Source organism: Myripristis murdjan, chromosome 19 (genome assembly GCF_902150065.1).
Source record: "Myripristis murdjan chromosome 19, fMyrMur1.1, whole genome shotgun sequence".
In the NCBI taxonomy this organism is placed as follows: domain Eukaryota; kingdom Metazoa; phylum Chordata; class Actinopteri; order Holocentriformes; family Holocentridae; genus Myripristis; species Myripristis murdjan.
The window spans coordinates 17924733-17946637 of record NC_043998.1 but is presented as its reverse complement, the minus strand read 5'-3'; the positions used below and the strand labels follow the sequence as shown (position 1 = coordinate 17946637).

General features: G+C 41.1%; 2 protein-coding genes across 5 annotated transcripts; both read right to left on the bottom strand.

Moving 5' to 3' along the window:
- Positions 1–491: 491 nt before the first annotated feature.
- Positions 492–12245, bottom strand: map2k4b (mitogen-activated protein kinase kinase 4b). Of its 4 annotated transcripts, XM_030077203.1 has the most exons (13): positions 11989–12245; positions 10014–10049; positions 9253–9285; positions 7829–7931; positions 7193–7367; positions 4357–4476; positions 3978–4097; positions 3819–3870; positions 3225–3352; positions 2463–2540; positions 2207–2355; positions 2003–2048; positions 492–1047 (listed from the first exon to the last, which is right to left on the bottom strand). In XM_030077203.1, exons 1-13 carry the CDS (start codon positions 12116–12118, stop codon positions 934–936), a joined length of 1284 nt encoding a protein of 427 aa, XP_029933063.1. In that variant the 5' UTR covers positions 12119–12245; the 3' UTR covers positions 492–933. The 4 variants fall into 4 exon arrangements, with proteins under 4 accessions (XP_029933063.1, XP_029933064.1, XP_029933065.1 ...); XM_030077204.1 differs by lacking the exon at positions 9253–9285; XM_030077205.1 differs by lacking the exon at positions 10014–10049.
- Positions 12246–13714: 1469 nt separating this feature from the next.
- Positions 13715–16997, bottom strand: adprm (ADP-ribose/CDP-alcohol diphosphatase, manganese-dependent). Its single transcript, XM_030077208.1, has 3 exons — positions 16153–16997; positions 15176–15298; positions 13715–14657 (listed from the first exon to the last, which is right to left on the bottom strand). The coding sequence occupies exons 1-3, from the start codon at positions 16727–16729 to the stop codon at positions 14365–14367; spliced, it is 993 nt and encodes a 330-aa protein (XP_029933068.1). The 5' UTR covers positions 16730–16997; the 3' UTR covers positions 13715–14364.
- Between the last annotated feature and the right edge of the window lie 4908 nt (positions 16998–21905).

The window sequence follows — 21905 nt, the reverse complement described above, 5'->3', positions numbered from 1 at the left end:
TCACCGCTCGATCAGGTCGGGCTGCGATTATCTCTCGAATCTGGGAATGAGCCTTAACGGCCGAGCAGAACCCGCCGGGAACAGCAGATTAGATGTTCTATATACATACACATTTACATCGGCGGACAGAGCGTCCTAGGGCAACTTTACATCAGGCAATGTAGCATTTGATGTGAGAAATGCATGTTGTCCCGAACGTGTATCAAGACAAACTCTCACAGATTGCATATTAAAAAAAAAAAAGAAAAAAAAAGTGAAGCCACGCTACCCTGTCCAACAGCTTTCCAGAGGAAAAAAAAAAAACACTTTTGCATACTCATTCAATTACCATGAGTAAAAGGTGCCCACAACAAACTGCGTGATAAAGAGTGTGTTTAGACAGTAGGTCTATCGCCATACATCTGTACATCAACAATTTAGAGGTGAACACACGAATGCATACATACAGTCCACAATGTACAATCCAATAGGTGGCTATTTTTGTTCATACGTCATGAGCGTCACTTGTCAACATTTTATTTGGTAGATTCTGTATTTGTGTACATCAAGTTCAAGTATATATACCATATATGTATACTCTATTCCTTTTTCGTCACATAAAAAAAAAAAAAAAGATGAGCATTGCATTTTACTAAGACAATGTTATGTCTTCAAGTTTTTGCTGTCTGAAGATGGATGATTTTACATTTCACTGAATGGCGTGATGGGAAGTGGAAGGGTGTGTTTATTCATGATAATAATAATAATAATAATAATAACAATAATCTCATTGCACCGGGCAATTTGGACTTTGTTCCTTTGTTCTTTGGAACGTGAATAAACAGGTGATCCTACGTAACTGCATCTGAGGGCTAAGATGTCATGCGTCGCATCACGAGGCTTAGTGTCCCGCCCGTTGTGTGTCGGGCGCAACCGTTCTCCCGCCTTACTCCGTCAATCCACATACATAGGGGAGATGGGAGAGGAGGGGATCTGATCCAGGATGCGACATACGTAACTGGCAACGTCCACGAACCGCTCCTCGTACATCAAGATGAACGGATGTTTCTGGAGGAAAGGCAGAAAGTTCAGGCATGGGTGCTATGGGCTGTGGTAAATACACTATTATATTTTAAAACCATTTGATATATTAGAATAATTTTTACTAAGGCAAGATCTGTGTTTGAATCCTAATTCAGAATATGGAATTAAAGTATCCAAAAACGCCATCCCACATTCATCCCGCTTTGAGTATTTAACCCATCACTGGCAATAAAGGGCTGTGATTTTTAGTGCTTTTCTGAACCATTACAAAGAGTGCAATTAGATGCCATGCTGAGTTTTACAAGATAGCAATAAAAGACCTTAGCAACATTAGAAAAGAACAAAAAAGATCAATAAATCAAATTTTTAAGAAACAAAAGTGCTGGCAGCAGTTGCACAAGTTGTAGTAGCAGCAGTTATTCTTCCGCCAAAGACAGACAGTTGTAGTATTGTCTAATGAATGGTGATTAGTGTGTAACGTAATAATATATTAACTGTTACACAGCAAAGATGAGTGTTTATTTGGAATTTCCAAAGTGATTCAAACCCTTTTCCACCAAGCCAGATTGAGGGCTGGTTCGGGGCCACTGCCTTATATCTTGAACCAGTTCTTTGCATTTTGACAGCCAAAGAACTGGCTCTCGGCCAGGAAAACTGGTTCCACAGCAGCACCAACTCTGTGCTGGTCTACAGTGAAGAACCAACAAAGAACTGCTCGTGTCTTGGGCTGGGGGCAGGATTATCGATCAAAACTATTTCTTTCAAAACAGTCGAATACGCACGACTGTTACAGGCTGCTGGGAAAGCAGAGACGTATACAGTGATGTAATGACGAGGCTCTCTCGCCAGCTCTCACACGTGGAAAAGCAAAGCAGCTCCAAACTAGCACTAGGTTCTTGTTGGTGGAAAGGAGGTATCAACCAATCAAAGGTGAGAACTAAAAAACAGGGCTTTTAATGTAACAAATACAAGAACTTACCAGGAGCTCCTTGTACTTTGGCCTTTTTGATTCATCCTTTGTAAGGCTGGAAAGAAAAAGAAATGGTTAGTTAAACTGAAAAGCAAAGAGACAGTATTTCAATAAGTCACAGACAAATGGCATTTTCAAGACACAAAATAAAATTAGACACCTCTTTTAATTGTAGGCATGACTGCATATGAGATAATAGTGAGTGATGCTTACCATAGGTTAACAAAGTTGATGAATTTAGGGGAGAACTGCCTCTCCTCTGAGTTGCTGAGTTGAGGAGGCTCGCCCTTCACCACCTGTGTCAGCTGATCAAAAACACTATTCCACTTTGGGTAAGGAAACCTTCCCGTGGCCAGCTCGTACTGAAAGCAAACACAGATAGAGGACGTTGGACAGAACTCACTTCTGACAGACTGAACACACAGTAATACAGACGCCCCCAGAAAATTCCTGACATTATTTGTCTTACCAGGGTGATTCCCAAGCTCCACACGTCAGACCGGACATCATAACCTTGTCTAGAAGCGCTGGGGTCTATCCTCTCCGGCTGAAACCACACAGAACGACAGATGCTGAGATTTTACAAACTTCCAAAGAGCTGATTCTTTTCTCTTTGCCCCATCCACAAGAAGAACACCCCTGCATCTACAAGGGATTCAAAGCCAAGTTACCCCCATTTAAGGAGCTGTGCCACATATTTATGCAGTTGTTTTTCTTAATGCAGTTGACCAACTTGCTCTCCAGCAGGTTCGCATTCAGCTTTCTCAAAGCTATTATGTGGACGTTTTGTCCACTTCACATCTCCTGAAGAAAATTCCTGATGATGTTTACTCTCTAAGCCTACAACTACAGCAAGAGTGCAACAAATTAATCATTCAAACAGACCCAACATGAAGTGATGTTACAGTGTTACAGAGACTAGATATTCTAAAACAGAAACAAACCATGGTTCTTGATACCATGGCCCTGATGTTGTAATATTCCAAGACTTTTCCAGTGCCTTCCATAGTGAAGTCATTGTGTTTCCATGAGCTAAAAGTTTTATTCCCTCCTGGTTTGAACTCTAAACCATCCACCACCTTTAAAAGCCTAAGTGCACTTTAGCCATGCCGTCAGTCAATAATGCTTTTGAAGCCTGTGCTTTTTGGTTACTGCAAAAAAAAAAAAATCCCACACTGACATCAATGTTTAAGCTTATGTATTTTGTCAGTAATTTTCGCTGGTTGCTTACCGCCATGTACGGCCTGCAGCCTGCATCTCTGGTCTTGGCTATGGAGTCCACCAGCTGACCACTGATGCCGAAATCACACAACTTGATGTTGCCCTTTCGGTCCATAAGAATGTTGGAAGGTTTGATGTCTAAAATTAAACAAAGGGATAATTTAATACACTGAGTGTTAAGTAAAGCATTGAGCTGAGAAGGGTTTGACTGATGTAGGTCTTTGAAGGCCAGTAACAATAAAGATATTTTTGGAGTTGATGCTGCCAATAGCTGATATTCTGTGATGATATGCAGTTACTTTACATTTGATTTTAGATTTCTTTTAGGGTTAGCTTCTCTTTAAGGCATGACTAATCACACCTATTCAATAATAAGAATACACTGGGATACATTACTATCATTAAATGAAAAATTTCTGAGATTAAATCTTACTGAAAAATTAAATGAATAAATAAAATGTGCATTGAATACAAAATGTCATGGCAGCATTGTATAGATTGCTTTTATGCAGCAGGCACCTCCATCATATCAGACCAACAAAAGACCAACATCACTTCTGAGTATTGTATCCTAATGCATTTTGTCAACAAAATGACAACTTACCTCTGTGAATTATTTTCAAGTTTTCTTTTAAGTGGTTCAGTGCTTTAACGGTCTGTTGGAGACAAAGAGTCAATGATCACCTCATGCTCTGTAGATGATCTATTGACATGCATGTTATGACAGCATAGCATATAAAGAAAGAGTCAAGCATATACTTACTGCTAATGTTATTTTGCCTAATATTTCCTCTGGAATGACTTCATCTAATGCACAATATACATATTTGTAGAATTTGTCGAATGAGGTAGACATAAGTTCCATACATATCCAACAGTCACCCTGAAACAAAGAATTATTGTTAGTTGCCTTCAGATACCCAACACATCACAGAAAATGAGGCATCTCCTCTATATTTTATAGACATTCATTCAAATATCTATTTATGTTGATTGAACTTTTATTCTGATTAGCAATAGAATACTGCTTCCCACGTAAACCCGACTACAGCAAACATGGTGAACTTAAATCGGAAAGTACATGGATATACAATTCTGGAGAATCATATGGTGGCTTGGAGGTTGGTAAGGGTGTGTCAGACCTCTCTGAAGAGAGCGCCGTAGAACTGAACGATGTAAGGACAGTCACTACTCCTCATCACCACGTCTAGATCCATCAGCAGCTGCTTCTGCTCCTTCTCATCCACAGTGGAGCGAATCCTCTGAGGCACAGACATCACAAAAAACTTTTAGATTTTAGACTAACTACTGTGTTGATTAGCCATGCCGTTTCAATCAGCAAGAGAGGAGTAACAAAAACCTATGGAGAGTATTTTACCAACTTTTATGGCAAGGTGGATTGATTATGCATCACACTAGGCACAGGAGAGAACACTACAAACACTTCATTAGGTAAGACACAAAGTTTTGATTTGATAACCTGTAAATTAACTGTAATGTCCTACATTTCTCGGTTCTGCATGGGTCCGGAACCAGCTGTTTGTTCCGTGTAGTACATTTCCATGTCTTTTTCAGTTCAGACACGAATTTCTGGACCCGTGAAAGCCTCTAACTCACACCTGCCAAACCCTCGAGATCACCAATCAAGTCATCCCTACCTAGTCCAGAGAATTCTGCTATGAATGGCTGTTTCAGTCTGGTCAACACTTCAGTCCAAGGCAATATATCTTGAAATCTACCAGGCAGACTGCCATAGAATTTGGTGAGCCCATTCGCGCTCCTCAGAGGACGAACCCTGTCAATTTTGGTGACCACAAGACTCTTCCTTCTATAGTGTCATAAACAGGCAAACTTTTGACATCTCAAAATGTATTGAGTAGACTACCATAACAGTTGGTGAGCACTTTCTTGAACCCTGTTAATTTTAGTGACCTCATGACCTTTCCTGACATGTCAACTCCACACACAATATCACTAAATGTGAATGGCAGACTGCCATATTTGGTGAGTGCATTCACACTCCCCAAAGGAAGATTCCTCTTAATTTTGATGACCCCATTACCTTTTGTCGAGTGCAATCCTTAGGCAAAAAATGTCAAATCTGATATCTCAGAATATCTTGAGCAGAATGCCATGATATTTGGAAGGCACAATCATGCTACCCAGGGAACGAACCCTGCCAACTTTGGTGTCCTCATGACCTCTCTTCTACCATGAACCCTGGGCCAAAATGTACGTGATTCTCTCACTAGTTGTGTTCCCCAAACATGCACCAAAAAGAAAAGTGCCTGACATTTTTTGGATTACAGCTGTTAGTGCTGCAATAGGATCAAATTTACTTTAGTACAAGATCAGAAAAGCATCTTTTGATTCGGCAAAATCAGTCTCCTATTCATTGCAGTGATTCCAGATGTGAGAGAAGTGACCATGAACATGGACTGAGCTGTTTCAGATCAAACGTTACACCACCTGACCATGCATTTCCTGTGCTGAGCAAAAGAAACATGTTCAACTCTCGGTGCTGTCAGGAACATGCAATGACACGTCCTTTTCATTAAAAACAAAGAGCAAGGAATAAGATCTGAAATCAAATCCGCCACCGAAGGCCTTACTCATAACATTCCTCCTTTTTTTTTTTTTTTTTTTTTTTTAGAGAAAGCACTGACTGAACTGAATTTTCTGCTGATTACGCAAAAAGGCGGGTCAAGTGAGTAAGACTGTTTCTTTCTTATTTCAGCGTCAAATACTCTGCTTGGCTTTGATGTTCTGTGTTCTAGAGTAAAACAGCTGTAGGTTACATGAACAAACAATAGATATTTGCATGTGTGTTTTATGTACAACAGGTTTTGTTTTCTGTCAGTGTTGTCTGATTGTCTGCTCAGGCTTTAGCAATGAAAGCAGATGAGACAATGAGACAATATATCAACATTATATCAATATCATGATATGGTCCTCCGTATTGTCTGGGATTTTAAATATTATAAGATCATGAAATGACTACAGTGTTGCCTTTTCCTGATTTAGATGCTGCATTACAGTAAAGACAGGCTTATTAGATTGTTCCAGCTGTTCTGTTTTTTTTCTTCTACCTGCTTGGTCATCATAGACACATAACTAATTGTAACAAATTCTTAATTAAAAATCTCTTGTCTGCAAATATCTTATGAAAGCACCATCAATCCATCCATTATCTGTTGCATATCTGGATCCGGGTCACAGTGGGAGCTGTCCAGACTTCCTATTCTTCTGCCACATGTGCCAACTCCTCCTGGGGGATCCCAAGGTGTTCCCAGGTCAGATGGAATATGTAATTCCTTGACCTGAGTCTGCCCTGGGGTCCCCTTGCTGTCGGACGCACTCAGAACGCCTCCAGAAGGGGGAGGCCGGGGGTCAACCTAACTAGATGCCTGAATCACCTCTACTGGTTCCCTCTAACATGGAGAAGCAGTGGCTCTACTCTCAGCTCCTCTCAGATCTCAACCTGAACACAAAGGTGAGCACACCCATCATGCAAAAGAAGCTCATTTCCGCCTCTTGGATTCATAATCTCATTCTTTCACTCACTACCCAGGGCTTGTGACCATAGTTGAGGGCTGAAATACACATCGATGAGCAAACTGATAGCCTTGCCTTCAGGCCCTGCTCTCTCTTGACCATGATCCAGTACAATAACTGAATAACTGGAGGCATCCCCCTAATCCGTCCATCTCCCACTCTGTTTCACCCCAAGTTGTGAAGAAGACCCCCGAGATGCTAGAAATCCTCCACATGGCACAAATGCCATATGTTGTCCCTCCAACATCAGTATTGAGGTATACAGTCAAATATGTTGTGATATCTGATTTTGTCCATATTTCCCGGCCCAACTTTAAAGGCAAAAATACCCAGGAGATTAGGCATTTTGGACTAAAGAAAAGAAACGTAGGCAAGGTGCGTTAAGGAACACTGTGGACTGCCAGGTTCTGTGTAGCACATCACCTTTACAGCCATGATCTGGCCCGTAGGTTTGTGGACCATCTTGTTGACGGAGCCATAGGCCCCACGACCAATCTCCCCCAGGTCTCTCAGATCCTCTGCAGTGAAGTCACAATGCTGCTCTGGAGAGATCTTCAGCTTCCCCGATGACTCGATACTGTGTGTCCGCAGACGCTCTCTGGATTGGATAGGATAGCACAGAACATGATAACATACAGGACACAGGACAGGACAGCACAGGATAGGAAGAGAAAGAGGGCGCAGGAAGGGGAAGAAGAGAGGAGAGTGGGAGAGGACAGTTTGGGGCCGAGACAGGAACATGCATTATAGATTAATGTGGATACAGTAAATAATTAATCAGCAATCCCTGTGCTTCTCTGATTCAGAAACATTCAAACAATGTTCACTCCCACTCTTTGTTATTCAGTTCTTTCGAAAAATGTAGCAAGTGCAAATGTTACGTCATTGCAGGCAGAAATAATTGCACTACCCTAAAAATGCAGAGAAAGAAGAATCAGTCGAGAGATTTGAACGGAATACCATGTACCTAAGACCTGCTGATCTGCAGGACACGCTGGCCCAGATATATTTCTGACAACAGAGTAGTAGTGAAATTCCATCGTCGGCATCTCTACTTACATATGTGGGTTCTGGAAAGGGGGAGCCGGAGGATTGAGGGGAAGCCTAGATGCTGGTTTCACGGGAGGGTTGGCGAAATTCAGCTTCAGAGCTTTACGTTTACCTGTCAGGAAAAAAAGAGATCAACATATCCAGATTCCCCCGACATGCACACCACACTGTGGGTTTGAACATGAAGTGCAAAGGGATGACACCGTATGAGGATATGCAGCAGACACGATGTGAAAAAATGCCTCTCTTACCTTGGTAACTCCAATCACCACACACTTAAATTAAGCCTTCACATATGCAATAACCTCTATTAAGTAGCTTATGTTGCAAAAATGTCATAATGACCTGATAGCCGGTGTATGGTTGTGCTACTGTCCAATCGTATAAAATGTCAATCAAGAGCAATCTGGAGAATGTTTTGGCAGCATCACCACATTTCCACCTACTCATGCTAGGAGAAATCCAGTGTATGAACAGTGATTCGATGGACCCAAGAGACATTTGGGTTATCTCAAGCATTTCCTCAAGATCACAGGAAGCACAAAATGCAGTTTGAACACAAGCAAAGTGCCCAGAGGTGCAGGGATTCCCAACTCAGACAAGTCTATGGCACCAATTATTTTGCTATAACACCATTTTCTTCAAACAAATATCATATTTTAGCAAATTGCCTGGATCCTTGGCATGCCGCAATAGTCAAAAGCCTCATTGCAATGGAAAGCTACATCAAATGTGTAAGCAGGAGACTGATATTAGGAATCCCTGTACAACACAATTCCTCTGATAACGTTTCGGAATGTGCAACTCAAACTTAGGCAGTTCCCTCAAGATGTCAAAGTGACTCAACACTTAGGTAACACTTCATTCAAATGTACCGTAAGATAACTGATTCAAATGGAACTATGGTCAAATCACATCTCTGCACAGGTTCATTGCAAGTGAAGTGTTTCTCCAAGTTGTCGCTTTTAGCAGCATAGGTCCAAAATGTAATAATATTTAGGCTTAGCCATTATGAAAAGTGTTGAGGGAAAGTGTTGAGTCCTCTTTGCCATGCCCTGGTCGACCAAATCTTGAAAGCAAACAAATCCCTTAACCTTGCAAGTCCCAGTGCAAACGAATCTGCCTCGCCCATGGCTGAGGTTTGATAGCAGTGAACAGTGGACAGACTCCCCATGTACCAGAGCACCACACAGGCTGCTTCAATAGTATACAGTGGCTTCTTTTGCCCTGTTCCACCCCATTCAACAACAGCATGGTAAACACATAAATCTGGACTTGATCATCGGGCAGCCATGTGCCTCATCCTTCCCCAATAATTTGATATCTATGTGGCCAGATGAAAGATAAAAAGGAAAGGAAGCCACTTTAGACTACTGAGAGGTACCCACAAAGAGTAGAGGTTGGTGTGCTACTGTATGAAATCTATTGCTTACTTTGGGCCACTCCAGACAGGCTTATCTGAAACCCTGAAGCAAAGAAAAAACATTTTTACTACATATCCTTAGGACTTAAGAGTGGGTGGGTGTTTGTGGGTCACTTTTGGCCAATGCCATCCCAGCAAGCGTCACTGCTGAAGGGGAAAGACGTGGTGGGTTGCAGTGCTGTGACTGGTGAATGAAGCACTACTTTGTGCTGGATCTGTCCCAGTGCCGCATCATACAATACATTCCAAAATTCAGTAGCCTGCTATGTGCAAATTGATAGTGTGTTGTTGTAAAAAGACATTAAACCCACCAGGGGCTCCTGGGGCAGCTTCCAATGGGTCTCAAGAATAATGAGGAATAATGTAATTTGACATTTATTTTAATCCATAAATGCTTTCCAACTGGGATGTTTCACTTTCTGTGCTGCTGCCTCTCTACATGCAGACTTATCCATCCTGCTATTAAATCATATCTAACAAGAAAAACCTCAGATAAGGTTGCTTAGTGCATGGTCTTAAGAACTGGGGGTCCATGGTGGGTTCATGTTAAATTATTTGGGGGTCCTGGATATAGAAACCGTGTGAAGCCCTGCATCAGTGCAAGGTAACATGCAGATTAAGTGAATGTAGATCTATACATGATTTACCCAATTTTGGAAACAGAAAAAAGAGAAAAGGGTGGGGAACATTTCAAGGGTTGTTTGGCAAGAGACAACCTACAACAGGATGAAAACACAGCCTACACCAGCAGACCTATTCAGTGTTGAATACCTGTTTCAATCTGACATCTCCAGCAGCTGTTGGTTTCTGGAAGGTTTAGATACAAAAATGATGCCAGACATCTGCCACATCTCTTTCAACAAGCAGCACAGCTCAGACTGAGGGAATCATTTCAGCCAGTGTTTATCAAGACAGAGGTGCCGCGGCCTCGAGTCAAACACTGCAGAGTCAATGTGTCTGCTTCTGGACAGGTAACCTTTAGACGTCCATTATCGGACACTTGCCCTGTCTGACGTGCTCCTTCCCTTTTCCCGGAAGACCTGTACGTATGTTATTACTGCGTACGCATTTTTTCTCTGAGTACACTTGGAAATAGCTATAATTTGATTTCAATTTGATTTCTGGTGCGCAAAATTGAGAAGGCACGTCCGGCTATGCTGGCGCTAGACGTTCCCTTGCGTTTTCACACACTCATCTTCTAATAATACCTGTATCATTGTGTAAGTGTGACCAAGAAAAAAAAAATCCAAAAAAATAAAACACAGTAGTGCTAACAGTGAACAAACGGGCCAAAATCAGCTCTCAGCTATCAGCCTATCACCTAGCCACAACTGGGCTTGGCTGTGTGTCCGATAATGGATGCAACGTTAGGTGCATTTCAGAAGCTTCTAACATCCTTATGACAAATTACAGACGTGAAGGCCTTTTGGCTTTTGAGCGGACGACAGACTCGTGGTTTTCTATCTAACCTTAGACTGGTATTGTTAACCACCGGGCAGTATGGTTATATTAAACCAGCGGGGGTTATTTCAAAAGCTGAAATTCTCGCCAGGGGCAAGCTATTAACGTAAAGCTGTGTCCGATAATGAACCTCTGTGACATTTTGATGCTTTGAATGTAAAGCCAATATATCAACAGCAGTTTAACACATAGGGTAAGTTAACACGACGACTTCAAGCTGAGTTTTTTTTATTTATTTATTTATTTTTTTTTTAATACAGCCGTGAAACAGAGACACGGTTGCCTGGCTGAGGAGACAGGGAAACACTCCTCTAGCTGTTAGGCCTTGTGGCTCTCGCAGCCCGGGGATAGCTAATGTCGATGGATGGAAATTCACTGGGAGCATCGTTCCAGTGCCACCGTTTTCATGTGTTTGGGCCTGGCTGTAAGCGAGAATTATTTCAGTATGGAGGCAGAAAACATTGTCACATTGTGGCACGACAGGACTGGGTACTCATTAGCTGGAAACACACTACGGCATCACGGCTAACTTAGTAGCAATCACTTAGCCATAGGCAGCTACATCAAGTCAGCGAGAGAAAGCGAGGTCTACGCCGGAAATCAAACGTTGTGACCTTCGAAATAAGAGACATGGGCGAGGGGCGCGTTGTGTTGCTAGGAACCTTGAGTAAGAAAAAACTGATTCATGTTCATAAGATTCCTTCATATATGTGATAGTTGTTTCGCTCATCATAATCTGTGTCACTCAAACATAATACACAGTATGCTGCTTATCGCTTCTCGATTTAATAATTTATTTATGAATCAATTTCAATTTTACTACCTCGGTTTTTTTGTCTCCCTGTTTTCCCATTTTAATCATTGAGTGACGATATCAGTTACAAAGAAATTCTGATATTAGTGTTTTCTGGACACCAAAGTTGGAGCCTTATTCACCTCAACAGTGTGCTAATCGCTAACTGGCAATGGGGACCCGAAAATCAGTTCATATAGTCACTTAAAATCAAATTATTTTCCGTTTAGGACAATCATGGAATCATATTTTAGTACACTGCATTACGCTGTCTATTTAATATTTCCACATTGTATATCGCATTAATCTTTCCTGTTAATACTTCCACGGGCTGCATTGTTTTATTTTGAAAATTGTGAGCGGAAGATAGGTTTCTTTTATTCTGTTTAACTTGATTTTGGTGTTTCCAGGGGGCTACAAGCTATCTTACCCTATAACTCAAGTGTGTCAAGTTGAGTAGGAAGATGTGAGATGAAAGGCGTCGTCGCCTACCTTGCATGCTGCTGCTGACCGTGGTCAGGCTTTGTGTCTGCTGGTGGTGTTGGTGCGACGTGGATCCTGCGATGTTGCTGCTGTTGTTGCTGGAGCTTGTGGAGTTGCTGTCAGGACTGGGAGTCGCCATTGTTGTGTTGGATTCCAGCAGCAGCGCTCAGGCTGCAATGCAGAGAGGAAAACTTCGCCCTCCCGGCCTCCAGACGGGACACTGCGTCACTTGAACGCAGCAGCTGCACCACGGCCACGTCTGTGCTGATGTTGCCTTTAAGTACTGTGGGAAATAGTGTTACTAATAGCTTTAGCACCCTTGCGTCTTGCGCACGATCATTTTTAAATACTTCTTTCGTATATATCGATACAATTTGTACATATGCTGTCTTCATTTATAAAGTCAGTGTAATTATAAGGGTGTATCCCCCTAACACAGTGCATAAATGCACGCCCAGACGGTTATCTGTGCATGTATAGGGCATTTTACACACTTGTTATATTATTACACGGGGCTCAAATGTTGCGGTAAATTCCCATTTTGGTGTGTGTGTGTGATCATATTTCCTTCATATTCATATGTACATCAAGGGTACAATGAGATGTGCTACAGTTACCCCAAACGCCTGAGAGGATTGGAGTTCCTTATTATTTCATCTTTATTTATGAATGACATGACAAAATATACTGTATTAAGGCAAATGCCTGTGTGTGTACATGAGCGAGCTTAGCACCAATATTTCCACTGCAATAGTCATCTCAAGGGTTAGACTGAAAATAGATATGGTATATATTTAAGTTATTAAGTATTTTAACACATTTATGTGTGTAAAACTGTTTTGCAAACAATCATGGTGCATGTGCTGCATTATCTTTGTCACACCATGCTGGAATGCCAATGCTAAGTTGTTGTTTTCCTTGCAGTTTGAAACCCAGCAGATTAGGTCTCAACAAATGAAAGCATTACAGAGGAACCCCTAAAAGAGCATCATAACCAGCCAAGGTAAAGGCAGTAACTTAACCTCCTATTTGGGACCTACAATCCTTTATTTGGGCTGACAAAAGGTCAATCTTGACCAGTCCAATGGTCTAAACTAACATCACATTTAAAATAAAAATTGCAATTATCACATGGAGTGTTTGTTGTACAGAAGCACACTGCATTCACCACGTGAAAAAGACAATGGGAAAAGTTTTCTTATGACTGGGACTTTATGGTGTAGCATTTCATAATTAACTTGTAATTATGAGAAAAAATTATGAGATTAACATGGTAGACTTTTGAACTGAGTACATCAGAGAAACTGTGATTCACTGTAAAAGCCCAAGTGCCAAGTACTGTTGCACTGCTTGACAGAAGAGACAAACATTCGTTCTCATCTATAAAGCTTGCATTTACCATCTTTCCTATAAAATATGAATGCAGCACTTAATATCTGAGTTGCTGTGATTTGATGTTCAGCCATCAGAAAGCATGTCAATCATGTCATCCACTAATGGTAAAAAGATGAATTTACTACTATTAACGTGACATTGCCATTCCTTGCAATTGTATGTTGTTACTGTATTTTTCTAAATTCATTCTTTGTTGAACTTGGCATTTTAGTACATGTGCAGTCGGGGAACAGAGTATTTTGCATGTTCCACAATTCACTGTGAATACATTAATTTTTCCTATGTATTTGCACAGAAATACAGATTGCTTCAACTGCCAGATTAAAACATGAGTACAATCTTTACCTGATTAAATATTTATTTCAAATTCACTCAGGTTTTCAGCAAAATAAAACATTCGGATACAATACCATAAATTATTTGAGGTATGTGTTTAAATAAGATGAAGGTATGTAGCAGCTTACATTCACTTGCAGCTGGAAAATCAAGAGTCTAGACCAGACAAAAGGAGTTTGCCGTTTTTCTCATAGTTCCATTCCAAGTGCTCCCACCATGGCCCTGATGTAAAACGCCACCACCAAGGTGCAGTGCTTCCATGACCAAAACCTGATGACTTTGTTAATGTAATGTTCTAAATGGGTAAATAGAATGGTTCCCACAACAGTCAGTCTAACTGTGGAGAAAAAAAAAAACAGATGAAAATCTCCATCTGATGCAACAAATGTGCAAAACAAGTTGGGAAGTACATTATAGATAAAATAGATCTTCCCGTAAAGTGACTCATTTGAGAAATTCCCTGATTTCCTCAGAAAATTCATCCAATTCGCCTGTCTGGAAAACATCTCTCTGATTTCCAAAATATTTGAGATATTCAGTGACCAGTGGGAACCCTGCATTAATCACAGCTTTGGCATACCATCGATTCCAGTGCCATTTAATTTGCCCTATAAGGCCTCTGTGCAGCCTCTTATGATTTCTGTAACTTTGGCATCATGGGAACAGGAGCTCTCTATCAGCGATCCTCCCGTTCCCTTTCAGAATCATCCTGTCCTCATACACAGACACTGTGCCAAAGGCATCACTGTCTGGAGGGGTCTCGATGACCCCCTCTAACGTGAGGTGGTGCACTCCCGAGTCTTTATCCCTGTGGTATCCACCATCGTGGTCGTGTCCGGCCATGAAACAGACCACACTGCTGTGGGACTGCAGTATGGCCAGCAGCTCATCGAAGTTCCAGGCAAGGCAGATGGGATCTGTGGATCTGGGGTGTACAGGGAGGTGACCTGTAAAAAAAAAAAAAAAAAACATTTGGAATGTCATTATGTCATTATTAAGGTGGTTGTCGGTTGATTCACTCCTCTGTATCGTTTCAGTGATCATATCAATGAGAAAGCAATCAAGAACCAATTTTATGAAAAAAAAGAAAAGTTTTGTATTTGCTTGCAGCTTGAAGTTGAACATGGACAAGATAAAATATGTCTCAGAACGTTAAGGAACAGTTCACCCCAAAATGAAAATGATTATCTACTCACCCTCATGACAGTGGAAACTCCATTGAACTTTGCACAACCACAAAACACAGTGAGTCTAAGTGCCGTTGTTTGGTGGCAAACACTTGAAGCATGCTGCTCATGATGTTTCGAGACATTTCAAAATCACTCGATGCTTTTTCCAGACCACATTCACTACAGTAGGGTTTTGCATGGTCATACAAACTTCACCGCAGTTTCCACTCGTCGGTCTTGTAATACTGTCACAGGCGCTTCTGTTAGTTCACAATCAGTTTCTAAACTCCACTTACTGACAATGGTGACGCGCTCTTTTTTCTCATCAGCCTGGGACAGAACAGCATCCAGCCAGTCCAGCTGGTCTTTACTAAACCCACCATTGAACTTCACAAACCTCTGCTCTAGACCCTCAGCCACTGAAAGAAACCAAAAAAACAGTGATTTTATTTAGGGCAATCCTGAAGGCTGTTACTGGGGGGGTCGGGGTCACCAGCTCTGGAAAGACAACAGGATTAGTAGACTTTTCATGGACAAACAAGTTTGGTACTGTGACTAAAACAGTAGTGTTGGTGAAAAAAATGTGAATAATAATTTTGATCATCAGTTTTGGTACTTTATCAAGTAAAAATCCCAAACTTTACAGCTTCATTTGACACCCTCAGACACAGGGGTACAGTAAGGTACAGTAAAGTACAATGTACACAAATGTAGGGGGGCTGGAGCTCAAGAATTATCTGTACCTTTTTCAGAGCAAAAAAGGTACATATATGTTCCCAAGCAGCAAAGGTATATCTGTGTACCACTAAACCTGTGTGTACTTGTGTTTCCTCTAAAAGTTCATGTACAATATATAAAATATGTAATACAGTTATTCAGTCAGTATTTATAACATAGGAACAAGACTGGTCTCTGTATGGTATAAACCATAAGGGTATAAATCAGTGCCCAATGTCAAGGGGTACAAAAGCTGTACCTCAGAGGGTACTGGAGGGTAAATGAACAATTATGTGCTTTATTTTGAGAGTGAGGAGTAATTACACCTCTGATGGTGAAAAGCAGGGTGCCTGGTCTGTGGTGGTGGATGATGTCACCACCTCTTGTTCTCCATGGATGGTGACATCACCTAGTATTACATTATTTATAGGTTTCTTGGCTGCTGATTGGAAAATTGCTAAATCTGGGTCTGGTAACTTCTCGTGGACATTTTTTTTTTTTTTTTAATCATTTTAAAGATGTAATTATCATCAGTCTTGTTAGAATCATGGCCTACTTGGAGGGGCGTTGAGGTCCTCGTTGCTGTTGTGCTCCCTCAGCAGGTTCAGGGCATTGGTGTACTTGACGCTCGACTCGTCTCTGCCCAGCAGGCTCACGTCATAGGCATCCAGCACAACAAATCTGAAGCCGGGGGCCGGGCTGAAGTGGTAGGCGTAGATGTCGGCTCCGGCGTGGGCCCCGCTGCCCTCGTCAGAGCAGGACGTGCTGTTGAGCTTTGAACGCAGCAGCGCGCTCCGGCTGAAATTGTAGAACTCGTGGTTTCCCCACACATGGTGGACCTGCACGCCGCGCGAGCTGAACTCCCGCAGCACGGCGGCCAGCGCGCGCTCCGAGGCGCCGCGTCCCTTGTTGAAGCCGTCGATAATGTCTCCCAGCTGGAGGATGAATTTGGGCTTGATGGCCGACTCGGACCAACTTTCCTGGGCGTTTCGCAGCAGCTGGAGACTGCTCCTGTAGTAGCGTCGCCTCGTGCGGTGGTAATTGAAGCCGTCGTCGATGTCGGCGTACTGGATGTCAGCGATGACACCGAATGTAAACAGAGGCGTTTGGCTGAGATCGCTACACTCGCCCATTTTCGACGTTTTCGTGGGAATAGCGTCGGATTTCAACGAGTACTTACCGACAAAACGGGTTAAACAGGAAAGAGAAACTAAGTGCCGGTTGTCTGTCAGCCCCCGCACATACTGGAAACGAGCCAGAGCGCTTACTGTGAATTTTGAAGACAATCATGCGAGAGGCGGAGATGGATGGAGCTCTGTGAATATACTTTCCTCCTACCTTTGACATACTTTACTGTACCTCACCGTGACACTGTCAAGGCACACAAAGCTACAATTACAACCTCCGGCTGGTACTTTTCAAAATAATGTGCCGAACAACAACACCAACGACAAACGTCGTTCGAGCAGCACTGTAGGAGTGGCAGTCACCAGAGGCCCCATGATATATTATCACGATACGATATTATTGCGATATGCGGAGTGTTACAATAACACATTTTGCGTTATATTGCCATTTATTTTATTTTTTTTCAACTGCAAATTATGTTCCTGAGGGAAAACTTTGTCAACATCTGTTTTATCTTATAAGATAATGTTTTCAGTCAGTTCATCTCATTTCATTAACTTGTATTACAACAAAATGTTTGTCAAGCATACAGACTGACCAACTCTGCCATTAAAAGCTGTCATAAATCTTGCAGTGATTTATGGCAGTACAATATCGATACTTGCCCTGCGTTCCAAATCGCATGCTTATACTTTTTACTTTTAGTATGTACTGCAGCTGCCCTTACAAAGTATGTAGTTTAGTATGTATTGGGACATACTAATTCTTTTTTTCCCTACTAAATAGAATGGTAGTATGGGTATTGGAACGCAGGGTTGGTGTCCATGTATTGATACCATATTGCCACACAAGATATCGCGACACTATGCTGTGCTGCTCAATTCCCCCTCGACCCCCACCTCCCACTCCACCCACCCCACCCTTACAGGATAGCATAAATATAGTGTATTCAGTTAAGATTATACGGTTAATAGTGGCATTGTTTTCAGTGTTATATATGTTTTGGAAACATATGACAACTGTGTGCTGTTTTTGTATCTTTATTTCAAGTCATGAGCAAACAAGATAACAGCATTGCTTACAAATATATGAAACGAAAAAAAACTAACAAAAAAGATAAGTAATAAAACAAATAAAAAAGAAAGAAAAGGCAAGTGTATGACAATAAACTCACTGAAAGACTTTGATAATACTGCATACGTTCATTTGATAGCTTTTTTGTTTTGTGTTGAGAAGTGTTGTTCTATTTACTTCATTTTTGTGTTGTTCCATTTGAGAATGTTGAATTTAAAGTAAAACTGAATCAATTAAGGAAAAAATGCATTATCATGTTTGTTACCATGTTCTGTATGTCCACATAAAGTTGAACTGCAAAATGACTTCAAGTTTTCACGATTATTCTGAAGAAAAAGTCGAAATACTTCCGGTATCGTCCTGTTTCTCACTTCCTAGCTTTAACCGGCTGCAGTCGCAACCCAACTTCCGTCTTCGTATAAAAATGGTAGACACTTTTATTTTACTTGGAAAAGATATTAATTTAAGTTATCCAAGCGGCGTAATAGCCTAGCCCCGATATTGTTACGCTGTGGGTCTAACCTAGACACGTCTCACAGATAATAAAACTCAACTTCAACACGAGCAGGTGCGCACAGTGAGCGCATGCGTACTAGTGCGCTGTTCGTCGCCACCTGCCCTTAACAACAATCGTATAACATTTAAACCAGCCGCTTTACTCTTTAGGCAGCCATCCTGGAAAATGAACAATAATAGTAACTTTCAGTTATACAAATGTGCGGGACATTTACCCGCCCCTGTTGCGGACTGACTGAGCTTCAATCCGACGGGAACTATCTTGATCAGTTTTAATCTTTGGCCACTTAGCGAAAACTATTGATGCAATCATGAGTGTCCTTCCAGCGTCGGTGGTGCGCACAGGCCAAACACCTGTAGCAGCAGCACTGTGGACCAACAGAGCAGGTCGACGCTGTGAGAGGGAGAAACTGCTTTTACTAGTCTCATTAAAAAAAAGAAATCTCTATTTAAAATGCATTCAAATAGACAAGTATTTCAGGCATGTGCTCAACATAACATGTACAGAGAAACAAGAGTATGAATTTAAATAAATAAATAAATAACATCTCTAATAAACATATGATTGGGAAAATAGCCTGCAGTAATTTAAAATCATTAAGAATTCACAGTACAGGCTGACAGTTTTATTACTTTTTTAGTGTTTGAGTCTTGAGTCAAGTTTGAGTCTTTATGTATTGTTTAAATTCACATTAAAAAATGAAATTGGGGATAATCTTTGTAATTCTGAATTTATGTATAAGAAATTTAGTTTATTTTTAATATACATTTCGTATATGTTTAGTATATGTATAATGTACATGAAATCAAGTTTACCATGAAATCAATGTTAGATTAATAATGTTCAAATTAAGCATTTTGTTTTAATATTTACATTTAGTTTTAAAATCATGAGTAGGCCTAGTTTTACCCAATATGTATTCTTCTTCCTTTCATTCGAGTCCAAAAAGTAATTAAATATACACAATGGTAAAATAAATGCTTTAAAGACTGAAGTTCAGCATTGCAGAATTTATAGGCAATACAGAATTTCTGTGGTAATAGGCATGCTGTCTGCCAGTCAGCACCTGGAAAATGCCCACTCCCCCCCCCCCCCCCCCCCCCCCCCCCCCCCCCCAAATCCTCTGGGAGTAATGAATATATTACGCATATGTTTATTGTTGCATTTAGTATTCACAGCTTATGAGTAGCATTCATTACACAGTTAAATCTCTGCTTATTTCAGCAAAGGCTTTTACAAGAAGGAATTATTCATAACTAAACAATTTAAATAAATAATACCTGTATCAACCCAATTTTGCTTAAATATAGATTTTTTTTTTTTTTTTCCAGCTTTAATGTCTGTTGGTTTTGTGAAAGTTTTTTGAAAGTGGAGAAGTGGAGACCACCTAATTTTCTGAAAATATTGCTAATAAACTTAAACCCTGAAATGAAGTCGAAAGGAATTCAAATGTAACTGGGGAGGAAGAAATGCGGCCTGGTGTGTTTCATATGCAAAACTGAGGAATGATCAGATTTTTAAAAGCTATTAATTACCAACGTGAGAGATTTTTAAATGGAAATTCCCTGCTGTTTGTCTCCTGTATTTTCACTGTGATTACACTAGAGGGCGCCGTGTTCTAGACTACCGGTTCAGTGATAGTGGCGCTCTATAGCAGCTGTATCATAGTTTAATTTCTTTTCATATTTCCTGTGGTTTCATTAGAATATTATTGTTATGTCCTTGTAGAGACTTACTTTTTGTTTGTGTTTATTTGTTTGTTTGCTTCTTTGTTTGTTTGGCTGTTATTGCTATCCTTCTAAATGTATGATGGGATTACCATAATTCCTTTTCATAAGGGTGCCAAGTACACCTCCTGATGCTGAAGATCTGCCAAACTAAAAGTCAGTAAATTGTGGTTGCAACTGTATTTATAAAAGAAATAATAATAATTTGCAAATGGGCAATCAATCAGAACTCATGACATAAATGGAACCCAAATCAAACCATGTTGCTTGAATGTACAGTTAATAATAATTAATGATTATTTGAGGTAAGCTAAAGCTCAGGAACTGGGCTATTAGCGATTGTTTGTGTTAAGAGTTGTGTTCCTCGACTGACATCAGATGTGTGTCTGTGACAGATAATGGACTGTGTGACCTCTGCTTAGCAGCGCTTTATTTAGACAACTTGAACTTCACTTGACATTAGCTCATAAGCCGTGAGATTTTACCATCTGTTGCATTAAAGATTGGCTTTGGAAATGTAGCGTGGCTGCAATTCATCGCATTCAGTTTGGCTTTCTGAGCCTCCCAAGTAGGTGACGTACAGAGTGCTCACGGCAGTTGTTCAGTCATCATACAATAGAAACACACAGTGCACAACGTCCTTCTGGGCGTGTTGAGGAAAGGAAATGGTGACTTTGTGACTGGAGTCAATAAACACTGGACATTGCATGCTTGTCCTCAGTAACCACATATTTCTGTTCTGTTCTGTGACCTGACATTATTTTCAAATAAAAAGTGGTCTTTCCATTGTTACAGGAACCTGTTTTTGTCATATTTGCCACCAGTCATGTGTACCTTGGAGTGCCATGTTTTGCCGAAGTGTCCTTTGCTGTGCCTTCAAGTTGATTCATGGTTTAGATGCGGGCAGGAGGAGAGACAGGACTCCAAATCTCTGACACGACCATTAGTCCGCTGTAATCTCTAAAGCGCCCAGGAAGATCCTGAAGGAATTTCTATTGAGGGAGTCATCAGCCGTGCCTTTATTTATAAGCCTATCATAGCAATCACAAGGGTCATGGATGCATTTTGTGTAATATTTCAAAACAGCTAATAAGCCTCAGAGGGACTGGCATTCTACATGGCACTTTGGTATCAAGGAGATTTATGTGATTTGGATCTGCATAAAGGTCCTTTTTGCATACACACACTGCCCTACAAAGGCACAGAGCAGCAACTGGGAGTATTTAAAGTGGATGAAATGCCATAAAATTAATTCCTTGCCATTAGAAATATACTGTATTGTTGATACAAAAGTGGACTCTCCATTCTCTCATACAGTGTAAATAGAGATGTGAGCCCTTTGTGACCTCTGACAGATGAAAAGCAGCTGCTTATTGCCTTTGCAGGCCTGTGGACCGTTTTTACATTTTGATATTCATCAGTTGCAGCTGACTATAGATGTGACTATAGATGTGTCTTGCAAAGTCAGTGATGAAGACACTGTACCAACAATAGAGGACACTCTATCTGGCTGGTAGTCATGCAGCGGACTCTGCGTGCTTGGAGCATTGCAGCATCTGTATCTCTGGCAGAGGTCACCCTCCTTTGGCAGTCATTCTTTTCTTGAGCTGCAGTTGCTCCCCGCCATGGATTTATAACAAAAGCTCAGCGACATCTCCGTGATATCACATACCAAGCTCATCACCTCTCTCCTCCCACTTCATTAGGGGGGCTTTGACCTAAATATAGGTGTTTGTTTGCTGTATCTCTCCCAATGAACGGAGAAAGGGGCTATAAAAGGAGTAAGGGTCAAAGCTGTCCGCATTTTTACAGCTTGGACTCCCGGTGGCGGGCGCATTCGTCTGTTGAAGTGTTGTGTGGTTG

What these genes read in the sequence shown, in the direction of transcription:
- map2k4b (XM_030077203.1), bottom strand. Translation starts at nt 12,118, where the DNA reads ATGGCGACTCCCAGTCCTGACAGCAACTCCACAAGCTCCAGCAACAAC. An exon ending in TAGGCAAAATAACATTAGCA is followed by an intron (nt 3,871 to 3,977) that starts GTAAGTATATGC and finishes TGTCTCCAACAG; the next exon opens with ACCGTTAAAGCACTGAACCA. An exon ending in CTTGAAAATAATTCACAGAG is followed by an intron (nt 3,353 to 3,818) that starts GTAAGTTGTCAT and finishes GTTTAATTTTAG; the next exon opens with ACATCAAACCTTCCAACATT.
- adprm (XM_030077208.1), bottom strand. Translation starts at nt 16,729, where the DNA reads ATGGGCGAGTGTAGCGATCTCAGCCAAACGCCTCTGTTTACATTCGGT. An exon ending in GGACCTCAACGCCCCTCCAA is followed by an intron (nt 15,299 to 16,152) that starts GTAGGCCATGAT and finishes GGTTTCTTTCAG; the next exon opens with TGGCTGAGGGTCTAGAGCAG. An exon ending in AGAGCGCGTCACCATTGTCA is followed by an intron (nt 14,658 to 15,175) that starts GTAAGTGGAGTT and finishes TTTTTTTTACAG; the next exon opens with GTCACCTCCCTGTACACCCC.